At 37.2% G+C, this 16219-nt stretch overlaps 1 protein-coding gene across 14 annotated transcripts in view; it reads right to left on the bottom strand.

Moving 5' to 3' along the window:
• The window catches only part of PTPRK (protein tyrosine phosphatase receptor type K), a 397788-nt gene that overhangs the window by 156034 nt on the left and 225535 nt on the right, over nucleotides 1-16219 (bottom strand). For all 14 annotated transcript variants that reach the window (XM_027751912.2, XM_039381750.1, XM_039381752.1 and 11 more), the window contains exon 7: nucleotides 14034-14327. In XM_027751912.2, the coding sequence (XP_027607713.1) occupies nucleotides 14034-14327 (294 nt within the window). The remainder of the gene's footprint in view (nucleotides 1-14033; nucleotides 14328-16219) is intronic.

The following is a 16219-nucleotide window of genomic DNA, read 5'->3' as shown; positions in this document are numbered from 1 at the left end:
CCCCTGGAGGACATGGGAAGCCAGGAACTGCCTCTGAATGTTAGTGGCCTCATGGAGGAAGAAACAGAGTCCACCACCTTCCAGACAACATGAGCTGAACTACATGGCCTAGATGCAGCTGGGAGAGGAGAGCATTATTAACTATTGTGATAGTAAAGTCTACGAACTAGTTAATTCCTAAGAAAATCCAAGATAGCAGAGTGCATTTCAAGACCTCTATTGCTCTCCCCTACTTTTATTTTAAAATAGGAAATGCTATCCTCTTGTATAAGGACTTCGGCTGATGCTGACGTACTAGAGGATGGGGAGGATGGGTTTTGGTAATCAAATGCTGGCTTTAGCACTTTTGGGATTTTCTCTGTCCTTGTGTAACTGTCAAGAGAGCAGAAGGATCCTTCAGACAAAGCAAAAGGCCTGAGGGCCAGCAGCTACAGAGGATACAGTCTGTTAACTGTTGGCACACACACAGTAGCACCACCAATACAAATCCAGAGGTCACAGAATGCTACAAACAAATTGATTCAGAGATGCTCCATGAACACCACAAAAACAGCAACAAAAAACTGACTGTGCAAGCCCAAAGACAATAAGCCACGGGAAACCAAACTTGGTCGCATCTGCCTTTATATCCAAGATCTAAATGGATGGGGAAAGACATACAGATAACATTACTATGTAGCCTTCTCAAGAGTTGGAGGGCTACTTCTTCTAATCCAATTTAGTTTATGAAACAAAGGTGAAACTTGCTACAGAGAAACCTGCTTTAATTTCACTAAGAAACGTCATAGCAATGCTCTAAAATGTGCAAACTCAAACAATTTAGGTGTTTGCATCTTTTATGAAATTTAAGGGAAATAATTCTCTTTTAAATGTCAAAACACATTTTTTATTAATTTTCTTTTTCTCTAACTGCCAGCAGAAACTTTTAAGTGAAAGAATGTGAAGGATATTCTTGTCTATTGTTGTTAATAGCATATTATATGCACAAAAGCTATATTACAGTAAAAGAGCAAAATAAAGTATTTAAAAGTTGAGAAATGCCACCTTTGAGATATCAGTAACAACCTTAATTTCCTTATGCATATGCATTATGATAATATTTTCCTTAAGGCAAGATGGAAAAATCTATATATAAAAATACAATGTCAACTAAGGTAGGTGGCACAGGCTAAAAAAAGCAATAAATACAACTATGTATATATTTATCCTGTACTCCTTGTATACAAGGAGATAATCAAACTAGGTCAGAAAAGGCATATCAAAGAATACACTTTACTGACAATTTTAGGAAAAAGTAAGTGCAGCAGCATTGGTGTCTTGCTGCATGAGGTGTCACACACATTTTGTACACAGAAGTACATGGTCTACTAGGCATTCATCAGACAACATCCTGAAAGGTTTGCCTGGCTGGTAAGCTACTCATGTTTGTTGTAATATGAGTTTTACAACCTACCATTTGATTAAGCACATGCTAGGGTAGTTTATCAGTTTTCTGTGCTGTTGCAGTTACACTGTAGAAAAAGTATCCTCAATTTGCTCTGTAAATCTAAAAAAAAATCCAGTTATCCTAACCCTTTAACAAATTTGTCTTGCAAATGATGGTAGATATTGTCATTGACAGGCAGTATGTGATACAAAAGATGTCGAGCCTCTCTATTTGCTACTAAAAAAAAGGAAGCACAAAATCCTGCCATAAAACCCAACATGTGCACACACACTATACACTGCTAGGAAGACAGTGGAAAAAGAGCAATTGCCTCTCTCCAAGCTATTATGGGAATTAGTACACAGCTAACAGGGTACCTGGATCAGACTGGAAAAAGGGACTCCAAAAACAGAGCCAGTTTGAAGAGCTGCTTGTGGTTTCACTGTTTTCCTAACTGGTAACAACTTCTGGTCTACCAGAAAAAAAGCCTCTCTTCAAGCATATTCTAGGCACCTCTGTGGCCAGCATCAAGGGAACCTGGATAATTATTTCCCCATTTCAGTCAGTGTACAAAGCCCATTCACTGTATATCAGCTGAGCTCCAGCAGAGAAACAACTTGACAAGACAGGAGTTGAAGCAATATGTGTCAAAGAGATTGAATTCCACTTTCATATTAGCACAGAAAAAGACAGTGCATGATTATTGCTTGGAGCGTGTGGTTGTTTAGGGGATAATGCTGGTACCTTAACACTGAGAAGTAATGGAAATTGTCTATCTTGTTCTCATTCTTTCTGAGACAGTCACTTGTGACATGTCTTGTTACGCTGCCAGGTCATTTCTCTCTTCAGGCTCCTTAAATATCACCTGTCCAAGTTGACACTACGTCTCTCCAATGATGGCATTATGCTTTGTCCCTTGCTAAATAGCCAGACACTCACTTTACCAAGGATGAAAAGTCACACTTCACTTGCAGAAATTAAAATATTAAAGGCTGGGCGCTGTGTTAGAGCTCTGCTTCTGAATGCTGCCTGTCTGTAAGGATGCTCAGACTCCCCCACTGTCAAGGCATCTTCCTCTGCAGCAGCCCAGGCCCATGTCCTCCTTTCTGTTCTTGTTCACCATAAGGGAGACTACTCCTAAAATGGCTAAATTCAAAGAGATGGATCCAATTATTAGAATTTCAAACAACAACAAAAAAAAGCATATACAATGACTTTCATATTAACTGAGAGGAACTTCTAAGACAGAAGTTGCAGTGCTTTGAGTACCCCATTTTCTCTCACCAGCAACTGTTCTGTGCAGAAAACAACTCAGCAAACCCTGATCCAAAAAACAGACCTTCAGAACCAGAAGCAAAATAGTTTCTTCGTGAGCTGTCAGTGCTATATTTAACCCACACTACAAGTCCACATTAGATGGAGTAAGGCATAGCATGAAACACAGAAAGATTGGTGAGAGTAACAGTAGGATATTTAAAGGCAGATTTTTTTGCAATCCAAGGCTGAAAAAAACAGATTGTAAGTACTACAAGTTATTTTGCAGTTGTTCTTTACTACAATTGCTACACATTTGTTTCCTGGCCTGCGTTATGGTCTAAACAGGAGAAAAGAAGCCTGCCCATCATACCCAACTGCCTTACACAGAACTACTGGCTGCTCTTCAAAGGTGGAAAAGTACACATTGGCACATGTGTCTACAGAGAGAATACGTAAAGTGTCCAAGAGATTAGTTTTAGGACAATAAAGCACATAACAGCAGCATCTGACATTTTCTAATTTGAGTCTGTCCACAAGGCAAACTTTCAGAGTCCACTGAAAGAGTATGGCTTCCACAGAACCTGCACCACATGGGATATCTATTTCCAAGAGATCTTTAAATCACTGACAGTCATCACAGACTCAGAATTCCCACCTTAAACTTCCAAATCCTTTCTTAAACACAGAGACAGTAAGCTGATTTGTGAAAGCAATATTGAAGAGTGATAGCACTTTTTCCCCACAGTGGGACCAGATCAAATTAACACAGGAGAAAAAAACCTTAAATTTGTGAACTGACTTTATTTAAGGCACGTAACAACTTGTAAATTCAGGACTAAATAATTCACAGTAAGGCATAAACATCATGGTTTATTGATTCCTACACAATATTGTTGTATATATTTTTTCTCATTGTATAAACTATGGGAATAGGCTCTGAATAAGCACATTAGTAAAGTGACAATGAAAAATGTCTACCATCTCAACTTGTGATTCAAGTATGCATCCACCATCTTTTCCAGTTACTGCTAGGCAAGATAAGTCACATCTATAAAACTTTTTACTTGTTTCTTTTCTGTATAGGTTCTTATACTATATTCATCACCATATGAACTGCAAACTTAAAAGCATATTACCCAATATGAGTAATTTCTACAACATATTATTAGTTGTCTCATTCTTTGTTTGGACAGAAGCAACCACATTTGCTCTTAACTTTTAAATTATGTTTCAAGGCTGAAGTGGAGGAATAGCTGAGGATGAAGCAGGAGGTATGGTTGTGTTAAAAAAAAAAAAGAAAAGAAAACTTGGTAATAGCAACCTAAGAAGTCTTTGAGGTAAAGTGGGAGACACAGGAAAAAAGATCATGCTCAACTTTCATGATCCCTAACTATGGCTATTGAAAGGATAATAGACAAGGGTTAAGCCAAAAACAAAAACAAAACCAAAAACAAAACCAAAAAAACCCCACAAAGTTCAGGAATAAATTGATCTTCACTGATTTCTATACAGTATGATTGCTGCATCTTTCCACACTCCCCAGCCATCCCTTACTATATCAAGTCAACACCAGAAATAGACTCTGCATGGACAGACACAAAGAACTGTTGGTCACACTAAGAGCTCAATGCAGAACAGTTGTACTTTATTTTCAAGGGAAGGGTCTGCCTACACAACCCCAAAAACTACATCAGTAATAAAATTTGTCACTGAACGAATAAAAATTTCATCTCTAATATATGATCTTCATTATATAAGATAATCATTATTATTTATCTTTGGAAAGTATTCAAACACATAAGTCCAAGATCTCAATGCAGCCAGTAAAATAAAAGTGCTTGCTCTTATTTACCTCTTGAGGCAAATAAACATGGGAGAAATTTCTGGGGAAACATGCACAGCCAATCCTGTTTTTCAAATGACAAAATGACAATGAGACGCAAAGTGAACTGATTTGTCAAAGATGACATCAGAGGCCACAGCAGAAAGCAGGTTTCTTGAATAACAGTTCTGTGCTGCCTTTGAAGGTCATTACTTTAAGGAAACATGGTGCAATTCAACTAGTTTGTTTGTAATTGTCTAAGATGCTACAAGTCGTGAACTGTGAATATAGCACATCATATTCCCAGTGGATGCTTGTGCTCTGACATTTCAGCCTAACTGTTAGAGTTCACTTTGCAGACAAAAGAAGGTACATTGTCAAATATATTTTCAGCAGTCCCTTGCATTGAGCACAATTTCTCTAAAATAAAGGTAATAAACTGCAAAATGTATACTTATGGTACCATTATAGTATCTGAAATTTTGTCTAAATGGTAATTAAGCATGTCATTTCCAAGAGTAATGAAATAGCTTTCACCAATTAATGTCATGAAAAAACAAAATGCATAAAATGACATAGTTTTCAAAGGTAACCTGAAATGAAAAAATACTAGTATACAAAGGAATGGAAGGCTTTTGTATATGGGTTGGAGATGTGAAACAAGGAAAATAAATTTCAACCGCATAAGAAATCATTGCCTAAATCACATCTACATTTCTACCCCAGAATTAATTCTGGTCATATCACACATAAACAACAAGATTTTCTTTTCAGATTTTAACTTCTTGCCATACTTTTTTTTTTATTTTGGTTTCCTAATCCTCCTAACAACAACCTCTTGGACAACACCATACCTTTAATTCTATAGAGCAGGATGCTATACTGATTTGAAGAGGGGCTGGAGAGATAGGGATAAAGAACTTGGTCAGAGAACCAATTTGGTAAACAATTTCAAATATGTACTTTCAAAAGCTTTAAAACATTCTCCAATACTAAGCGGGAAATTTTGCTCTGGTTTACAAGCCAAGGACTAGAGGACCTCTTTTATTTCCAGTGCCCAAGTGACAGCCCTAACAGTCAGTGATTCTTAGGTTTCTTTTCCCTCTCTGTACATATGGTCTACTTTGTTTTTATTGTACTGCAGCTGGCCTACTTGAAACATAAATTAGCATCGCTAATTTCAAACCACTGTAAATTAGTAACTCAATTCTTTATTCAAGTGACTTTTCTTCCACTAGTTTCACAATCTTCTGTAATTTACCCACTCTATCATAGTTACATTTTCTTTACAAATTACACAGAACGGTTCCTGATAGGACCCAAACAGAAATGTTTATTCAATTAATCCATAAAAATGGTTTTAGATATATAAGCTAGTTCTTCTCCATTGAGTTGATTTTATTCTGGTTTCTTAATCAGAATGTTTTATATCAAATTAAATGCATTAGTGAAGAACAATATCGCCTTTATTAACCAGATCTGTAATTTAATTTTTTAAAAATCAAGTTATTCTGACAAGATGAGTATTCTATAAACCTGTTGACTGTCTCTAATTACATTACTTCCTTAATTCTTCATTAGTCAACCCTAGTATTGGCTGTTTATTATTCTGTTCAGAATTATAGTCAAGATGACATTCTTTTAATTAATTGGGTGATCCTAAGCCTTCGTGTCAGTATTTTTAATGTCTGTTTTCAAGTCATCTGGAACATTCCAGGATTGCTCCAGATTTTTATCTGCAAACAGTAAACAAAACCATGTAACATTAAGAGTCTTGACAAGTCATTTTAGGTTTCTGGACCTACTGATCACCCGAGGTGTAACTTGACATCAGCTGCTGCTTAATATGCTCCTCAACTCCTTGTTATAATGGAAGCTATTTCATTATCATTCCATACAAAAGCATCACCTGGTTCATTCCCCCTCTCAGCACCAGCAAGAAAATTTACTGAGAAATAAAATGAAGAGAGTAAAATTCACTCAGTTCTGCCTCATACAGTCTAGGGTCAAATTAGGTGAAAAGAATTATGCTGCTCACAATTAAAAAGAAACAAAGTTGAAAAAATAAAAAAGGAAACAAGAATTAAATGAAAAATAAAGATTTATCTAGCAGAATAAAGCCCAAAGAATTTATGCCAATAAGAACCATGGCTTTTGGGAAGAATGACATGATATCTCTCTGTAACGGTTTTGGAGAGAGACATGGGGGAGAGAGAAAAAGTATTGAACGCATTTGAGAAATCGCATTAATATCCATCTCCTCAGCACATGCTGCTGGTACTCCTTTCCTCTTCCACCCTTCCACATCACCACTCCTGCTACTCACAGCCTTCCCTACCCAACCCAACACTACTGTGTCAAATAGTGCCAAAATAACAGTGAAAAATCAGTGTGCTTTCAAAACACGTCATTGCTGCCATGACAAAAGCAACTCTCAAAGCCTTACTAGAATTTTCCAATTAATTTTTCATAGTCTGATAAATGAAAATACAATAAAAGCCAGTCCTATAAAATTTTGTTCTATTTACGTACTTATCAATTCTCAAACACTATAAAATTAATATTGCATTCCTGAACAGTTGAGAGACCTTAATTAGGAAAGCAAACTAAATTAAAGTATCAAACACACTAATGAATCCTATTAAAAAATTATTTATTTCAGTTGAAATTAAAAATAAAAGTCATAGTTCAAAAAAAGAGTTCCAGTCTTCTGAAAGGGAAATATTATCTCAACCTGCAGTCGTGTTTTTTGGAAGCAAATGCAGACCAAAAAACTGTGAATTTCCTCCGAAGAGGCTATAATCAGGCTGTGAGTTATCTGGCCCAGGTGCACTCATAGCACTTTCAAGTGCTGCAATATGAATTATTGCCCACATCCATTCTTTTACAGCTAGAATGGGCACTGTGGATTAATGTATTGCAATACATTTTCTTGCCACAGACAGTGCTCCTCTCGGAAGTGTGATCTATTGACTAGTTACATGCACTTCGGATAAATCACAACGGTCTCAGTGCTATGGCATGCTCTGCTGTAGGAAAAGATGCCAAACAAATTAAGATGAGACAGGAGATGGAGCAATTGCTTGACAGACAGGGAAGCTCTGTGTGGTGGTGGCAGCTGCTCCTTTTCTTCCCCCCACCTCTGTTATGCAGTGAAGTGGTATCTTGACCTAGTGCCCTTCACCAAGAGAGCCAGTAACTTTAACTGAAGTACTTCCCTCAACTTGGTGACTGAATTGAAGCCTTGACTGACTGGTATGTCAAGTGCCAATGACCACAACCATGTCTTACTGTAGATAACTCATCCTCCACTGCCCACTGGTAGAGAACTCAGAAAGAAGGTAAAGGAAGATGTCACTGCACACGACAGAGGCTTTGAAATGTGGGTAGCCATGCTAGATGAGCCCACCACTCTGCTATCCTAACTCCAAGTGAAGAGCATGTGTGATTCACTGATGAATACAATACTATACAATATAAAACTAGCATGAACAAAGTTTATCCCAAAAATGAAGGAGAGAATTCAGAAAACCCATGTCTCATTGTATAACATGGAACTCAAAATGTTGCAGGAAGAAAGTTTCCAGTTAGCACAGAGGGAACTTGCAGCTGCAAGTAACAAATAAATGATACTAAGCAAGGCTGAACATAGTAAACAAAAAAAGTTGAAAACTAATTTAGGGGAGGTCAGCGTATGAACTTGCAGTTTACTGCCAATTCAACTGACTCATCAGCATTGTACTCTTTTGGAAAAGTAGATACCATGCTTAATTTACACAATCTGACAAGAATTTGGCTGGGCAGGCTGCTCGCTCTCTTGCTAGGTAAGTCAGCTGCACTACAGTCCTTTCTTCTGAAAATAAGCATCATTAGGATTCTATATGCGGCATGGGTATCTCAACAGTGGCATGCAGCACAATAATCAGAGTATGGTTGCATGTGCCAGATGATGGTCCAAATCAGATAGCTCTCCTACAGGATGCTTTCTCAATAACAATTCTAGTATTCAGTCTTAAAGGGAATATGATGAAGTTCCTTAGTCCAGACCTTTTCCATTGTTCAAATACCTACCTACTCTGCCCCCCCATATCATAGCCAAGTGGTAAGCCTATACGGGACACGACTCTGGTGCTTTAGAATCTGATAGTGAGATCTTAAATGTTTCCAATTACTACCTGGCCAAAAGCCCAGAAACAGTCACGAGTGCCAAACACATTCGTAAAAACAACAGCAAGTTATAAATATTGGTGTAATGAGGGTCGTTCTGGAATGACAAACATAAAATAATTTTTAAAAGTATCATATTCATTTAGTTTCAAGCTGTTCATCTTTAGTTTATTCTAAAAAAGTGCTCAAATTGTAAAAAAACAAAAACATGAGTAATAAAAACATGGAATTTAAATGCTCAAAATGTGTTTAAGCTCCTCTTGAAGCTATAGGGTAAGTCCCAAACAATACCTATTTTGAGAGAAATAAAGTAAAAATTCTGTTTGAAGCTTTTCTGTAAAGGTAAATACTACTCTCTGTTCGATTTAAAAAAAAAATAAAATTAAATGTTTGAAAATTACATTCTGTAAATTAAAAATTCTGTATTTTTATTAGCTTTCAAAGATTTAAATAATTGAAGATGCTTTACTGCAGGGGACACAAATGAAGAGCACAGCTTATCCATTCAGCGCCATATTTTCCAGAACCCTCCTGTGATGTTGACTGTACCCAATTTTACAAGACCATTGCCTCACATACCAACATCCTAAATTCTCATGTACAGCACACAACAAAGCCCATAAATCCAGGTCCGTACTCTGAACACTCTGCCTTCGCTCTGCAAGTGTAAAAGGCAAACAACACCAACTGAAGTAGCACTGCACAAATCCCACATCAGCACATGCAGATTCTATACTGCAATGTCCCTTTCAGTGAACTCATTTTCAAAATAAATTACAATTTTTACGTAACCACGACAATATTTTAGTCCTCCAAATGGCCCTGCAAAGTCACTTTCTCAATCACTGTAGTCCCTCTCTTATAAATCCCCAGACAATGAACAAAAGCCCTTAAGCTTGCTTTTGTTTTTCAACGTTTCCCCATGTTTTGGTTTTTTTGTTTGCTAGAGGAGAATTCAGCAGAATTCTGCATTCTGTGTACACTGTTTTCAAAATTAATATATGAGGAAACTGCACACAAACATTTGGTGCTTGAAAAAGGCAGCAGAGTTCCCAAAACTTCAACTGCAGCAATCATATGCCAGCATTGCATCCCTGAACCAGCATCTCCACTATTGTACCTTGAGGCTGACTGTTACCAATAGCAGGTCTCTGTGATGGATAATGATTTTGAACAATGAAATAATAATAATAATAATAATAATTATTATTATTATTTTATTATTATTTTATTGATATATATTTTTCCATTTCTAGCCCTGCTAAAGCCATAAAGCTTTCCTCCCCCAACGCCCTTACTCATTTTGTTATCAAAACCAAATCATACAAGCAACGGTTTACTAAAATCAAGTCATTTGGAAAAAAAATGAAAACACAAAGGACTCTTTCTCCGATTCCTCTACAATTCTTCATGTTTTTTTGAAAAATCACACCCTTGCACTGAACTTCAGTAAAATAAGAGCGAGCAATTGCACTGTATACATATATTAAGCTCTGGACAGGCTGAACTATTGACCTCCTTTGCTACTAAAATATCAGTTAATCATAAAACTGAGCTGTGAGTTGTTACTCAGAAGCAGCAGCCAATGTAACAGAATAACTTCTAGCTTACAGTTGAAGAAGTAGACTAAGTGCACAATTTTATATTACCACATATTTTCTACACACACACCCTCCCCAAGGAAAGACAATCACAACTCAGAGGATACGCTCAGAAGGATGACACACTCCAAAGCCACAGAAAACAGCCGTAAGGATTACTTCTGATTCAAGTGTTACCCTTCTGCGTTTTGTTTTGATGTTAAAATCCTTAAAAAGTGAATAACGTGAGCAATGACACCAGGCAGGAAGTGTAGTCATAATGAAATAAATTTCAGGCGCCCCGTGAGGACTGATGGGGAGGCAGGAGCCTTCAGCATCAGCAGCCGGGAACACAGTGCCCAGTACCATCATCAGTGGTGCTTAGAAAAAGAAAACACAAAGCATAGGGAGGATAATGTCAGAAAATAGTGCTTTGTTTCACATGTTTTAGACTTCAGCCATTTAAAAACACTCAGTGGTTTCATATATTTGATTGCTCAGCACTATCTTTAATTGCAGACTGATAAAACAACGCATCTAGGAAAATGCATTCACTCAGTTTCAGCACAAGAAAGATTACCTGGGAAATGCCAGGTAGACAAACAGGCTGTCAGAGGACTTAACTAGTGGAAGAATTATCCCTTCATTAAAGAACAATTTTGTTTAGCATTAGTGGAAACATTTAGTAAACGAGTCACCAGACACTAGTTTTGCTATGAGGAAGAGCAAAAATTATCTAAATACCTAATAATAATGTGCATGTATGGCAATGAGATACGTACAATCATCAGTCAAATCACTAAGGAGTAAGATACACCCCCTGCAAAGCACAGGCCAACTGATCAATAAGATGTTATTAAGAAATATAATGAAATTATAAATACTGAATGAATTACGAAGAAAAATATTTTAATCTTCATTTGAAAACAATGTTAATATTTGCTTAAGTATTAAACAAACAGAGAGCAGAATACTAACCTATCCTGATTATTTTTTCAGTGAGTTTGCTTTTGCTGCTACTCCGAATGTAAACTTTAATATTTACAGTCTCATCAGATCAACATTCACTAATGTATGCTTTTTAATCTGTATAGAGAGCAGTCAAAACTTCATGTTGAAAATTTATTTATTTCCCACCACTCCATCTGACACTGAGCAGATAAACAATTATAACTTGTTTCAGAATTTGAACTAATATGTATAAAACCAATGGAAAGACAAAATTGACAAAGAACATTGACAGAAAAGAGAGTATCTGTCTGGAAAAAAAGTGATCTTGTCAGAAAGAAGAATTAGGAATAACTGAAGGATCTCCAGAAAGAAGATATTGCTGCAGAGATGTCATCTAATATAGCACAGTAAATCACCTGCCAGTCACTTGTACAATACTGGCAGCAGCAGAGACTGCAGGGTGAGCTATTCCATTATTACCTTTACCTTTTCTTATAAATCTTCTCTTTGCAAAAGACTAATTTTTATGTTTACAGTTTGCCTTTAACAAGCAAAATGTATAAAAATAAAAAAATCATACTGATTGGGGCTTGCAGTTATCTATCAGAAGCCTTGGGGAAACACTGCAGAAAAGGAAGGTCTGTCTCATTTTCCAGACAGGTGAGGAGGCAGAAGGGTGACCTGCTCTTCAAGCCAGTTCTGCCCCTGACTCATCCCTGATGGTGGGCACAATCCTTCAGTCTTCACAAGCCCTTGTTGACTCACTGTCTTCCAACTGCAACTAGCTAGTAGTAGCATTTATTTGCCTTCACTTTGATAGAATAAGAAGAATCAGTCTTAGTGCAAGGTAAACAGCTTGGAATTTCATTATTATTAATGTTGTCACAGGTTCAGATTTTTCTGCTCAAGTATCTTTTTATCTGCTTCATTTCATAGTAGATTATATTGAATTAAAAAATTTTGTCAGGACAGACTAGATTTTGGAGCCTTATATGTGAGCATTATGCTAAAAATAAATTAAAAATATAATCACACCCAAAACATTGTTTCCGCTAACTGGTTTCTAAAAATATGTCACATAAATAATTACTTCCTTTCTTTTTCTTTCCTATTAAAAAGCTTTTGTCTGTCACAACCTGGGTAAACGAAATTACATTTTTTAAGTGCTAGGAAAAGAACCTGAACATTTGGATATGTTAGTCTCTGCTCAGCCTCTTTAAAACAGAGGCTGTTTCCCAATTCCTACTTTTTCAGAAGAATGTCTAAACCAATTCAGTGCAATTAACCAATGCTTTAACCTTACTCAGATCTCAGCAACCGTCACCTTAACTGAGATGGACACGCAGAGCTTTTTACTTCACTAGAAAGACAGCCTAAATTATAAATAAGACCACAAACTCCAAAAGATGCTTCAGTTCAGTCTCCAGTTGCTTGCCTTAGCTTCTGACAGTACTATGTCCAGTTTCAAAAAAGACTGTCTAATTTCCTGATTTTCATGCCTATTGACCTAGTCCACTGAAGTTTTGGCTTCTAATCTAGATCATGACACTCTTTCTTAGGTAAACAAAATGAGTGGTCATGCATGAAAGAGGTGTCCCACTGAGATATCTCACAAACTTGTGAAAAAACTATTTCATTTATATTTCTTATTCACATTTGCACACATATACCTGACACACAGAAACCTGAAACTGCAGCTTTTCCTTCTGATTACTTTAATGCAATTTTGAATAGATGGTTTTCCGCACTCTTTGCTAAATCTAATATAGTTGCAACTTTAAAATACTGTCAGGCCCCAGAAGTCCTGAGATTAGAGGGAAAGAAAACCCACAATTTAAGTTATGCTTATTTGTCTCCCAGTCTGAGATTCAAACCTGATTTTTCTCCCCGACAACTATGAGATATAAGTATTATCTTTCTCCTTATGAAAGCTGAGATTAAAATAACTTTAAGTATCTTTAGAAGGAACAGCATATAACACAAATTGGCTGTGCTTAATCTTCTTGGTGCTGGCCACGCAGGGGCACTCTAAGAAACAAGAAGCAGACTTCAGGGCTCAGGAGCACATGATTTTGGTGATGGTAGTCAAAAATGGAGAAAATACTCTATTAATATTTGCAATTGTATTTTATGATTTAGAGTATAATAGAATATCTTCATTTTTCATTATTATGATGATAATGATGATAATAGAATATCTTGAGTTGGAAGGGACCCACAAGAATCATTCAGTCCAACCCCCAGCCGTGCACAGGACAGCCCCAAGAATGACACCATGTGCCTGAGAGCTGTGACTACTTCCTTTGGGAGTGGTCATGACTAGAGATTTTAGTATTTTTATTCTAGTTCTTAGAGATTCTGGCAGGCCATTTGTAACTGCTTGGGAAAAGACAAATTATGCAGAAATACACTACATTTTTTATTACAATTTTATTTCTTAAACATATATTTTTTTTACCATGCAAGTTCTCTTATGTGTAAGTTTATTTAAAATGTAAGTGAAAATATAAAGGTGAAAAAACAAGGTGGTCTGTACTTTCCAGAAATCATGAGATCTCCTTCCTTGCACGAGGCAAAACAAAACGCTTTCTTGGATTTCTAAAGTCCCATCTCCTAACCTACCCTCCCAGGGTTAGCAAACAGCAACCTAGACAATGACTGAGCAAAGCAGCTAATCCTTATTGGCCCAGAAACTTGGAGATCCTGTGGGTGTGAAGGGAATCCTTAAGTTCTGCTACAAATTAATTGAAGCTAACAAGCCTGCCAATGGATTAAACCAATTAATAGACAGTTTTGAGGTTTTGTTCATTTTTTTCAAAGCAGCACTCACCAGCACATTTGGTCCTGGTGATGAGCGGTGGTCCTGGCTGCCCAGTCCCACCTTCCCCTGGTCTGGTGAGCAGGACTCGAATCTCGTATTCAGTGTCAGGGTCCAGATGCCAGAGTTTGTATGTTGGTGCATTGACAGCATGGGTTTCGGTCCAAGTCCCAGACGTCATTCGGTATTCCACTTCTTTCAGGATAATGGGTCCGTCCCCGATGATGGAGTTGGCATTCAACTGAATGAGCAAGTATGTAGGCCCAACGCCCAGCAGCTGCGGGGGTGCTATTGGTCGAGGTGGCTCTGCAGGGGAGACAAAAAATAAGCCAGTGATAAAACAAAAGCTGGAAAACCCACAAAGACGAGGACTCTTTACATAGAAAGTTGTCAGATTTTGGCCAGCAAAGATTCCAAAACTCAAAAGCATATTCAAACCAACATCAAAGGAGAAGAGCTGAGAAGAATTTCAGCTGATGGAAGTGAGTGGTGCACTGCTGGCATCTGCTTAATGCTATTTTTTCCATTTAAAAATCTCAGCTAGGGACCACAAAATCCTATCTGATTTATATATTGCTGCTTCTTAACATTTCTCTCTGAAAAAAAATGCTCATTTATATAATTTACTATGGCAGTAACTTGAGATTTTCTTTTATTGACTGAAACTACATTTGTACTTTCCTTTTAGAAAGAGCTGCAATAGGTGATACACTAACTCTGCACAGAACATTCTTAAAAACTAGTATCACTGCAGTTAACTTGAAACCCACCAGATGCAGTTAGGGTAAAAGATACAGATGCCTATTACAGGCATTCAGAATACTCAGACTTGAGCAAAAATGCCAGGAGAATGACAAAATAAAGACATGGCAACAACTTGAGTCTTCAGTAACTTACTACTGATTTTGAAATTAAAACAGTATGTGCTGCCTTTTGTCTTTCCCTGTTCTCATCAGCTTCTGCTTGCCTAAATATTTCAATGCAGCTGCAAAGTGAAAAAAGTAACCAAATGGGAAGGAGCGATCCCCCCTACCCTGATAAATGTTAACATAGAAACACTGCCTCAGCATGATTTTTTTTAAGAAACAAATCACAAGCAACATGTACTTTTCTAATAAAATGAATCCACTGATAAACATGGAAGGTTCATTTTCATTCCAGATGGCTCATATTTCAACTAATTTGTTTCAGTTAATTAGGCAACAATGCTAAATTCAGTGCACACAGGGGTTTCACACAGCAGTGATGCAGAACTAACAGTGCAGCATCTCTGAGCAGTTAGACGGGATCTCATGGCCAGTACACTAAAAATAACATTTAGCCCCAGACCATAAGATTTCCTTAGAGGGGAACCCTTCTCATCACCATTCCCCCCACCCTCTCCACAACAGAAACTGAGACGCAGAAGAATTGTACATATTCTGCCTGCTAGGAATGATCCCACCAGTGTCAATGACAGAGTTCATGGTGGGGGGTGGTGAACCTCCTTTGACATCCCATCTGCACTGCATGGTGAAGTTCAGCTAACGACTCTCTGGTTCTGCCTTATTCTCTATATCCAACAGTAAAGTTTCCTTCCAGATGCCAGAGCTTGCTCTGAACAGTGTATTTATATTTGCTATATAAGCAACCAAGTTTCCCACATTTTGGCGAAAAAGGATTTCTTGCAGACTTTTTTCTAAATTAGCTGCGTCTCAAAACACTCTGTTTGGAGACCAAGGAATCGGTGGCCATGCCATAGTGGCTGTAATGGGAGCTGATTTTCTCCTCCTGGACTGAAAAGGTGAATGCTCCAAGGTGTTTCCATTTATGCTTTAGGATATACAGAGCTGTATAAAATATCTCAATTAATTATTAACATTTTATCTTGTTTTGGCAAGAAATGTGCATATGAATTTATTTAGATCCCTACCTGCATCAAAGCTCAGAAATGCAGCTGGGCTTAATGAGGGCGGTTTATTTGCTGTGGAACTAATATATTAAATGTCAAACTAATGTATTCTAAGGTCAGTATATATTACAGAAAAAAACCATAATTGTTGATAAGCATGATGCATTACCGACTCCAAGTTATAAAAACTTCTAAAACATATGGCTATGTTTAGAAGTATACACTTTGATTAAGAGCACAATTATCACAAATAAAACCTCACATTAATGAGACTAATATACCATTGCCTATTAAGTTTTTATGTTAA

The sequence above is a fragment of the Pipra filicauda genome, unplaced genomic scaffold (genome assembly GCF_003945595.2).
Source record: "Pipra filicauda isolate LSUMZ 115617 unplaced genomic scaffold, ASM394559v2 scaffold23_size5868930_pilon, whole genome shotgun sequence".
In the NCBI taxonomy this organism is placed as follows: Eukaryota; Metazoa; Chordata; class Aves; order Passeriformes; family Pipridae; genus Pipra; species Pipra filicauda.
Note: the sequence above shows the minus strand (reverse complement) of the source record. Positions and strands in the feature narration are given on the sequence as shown.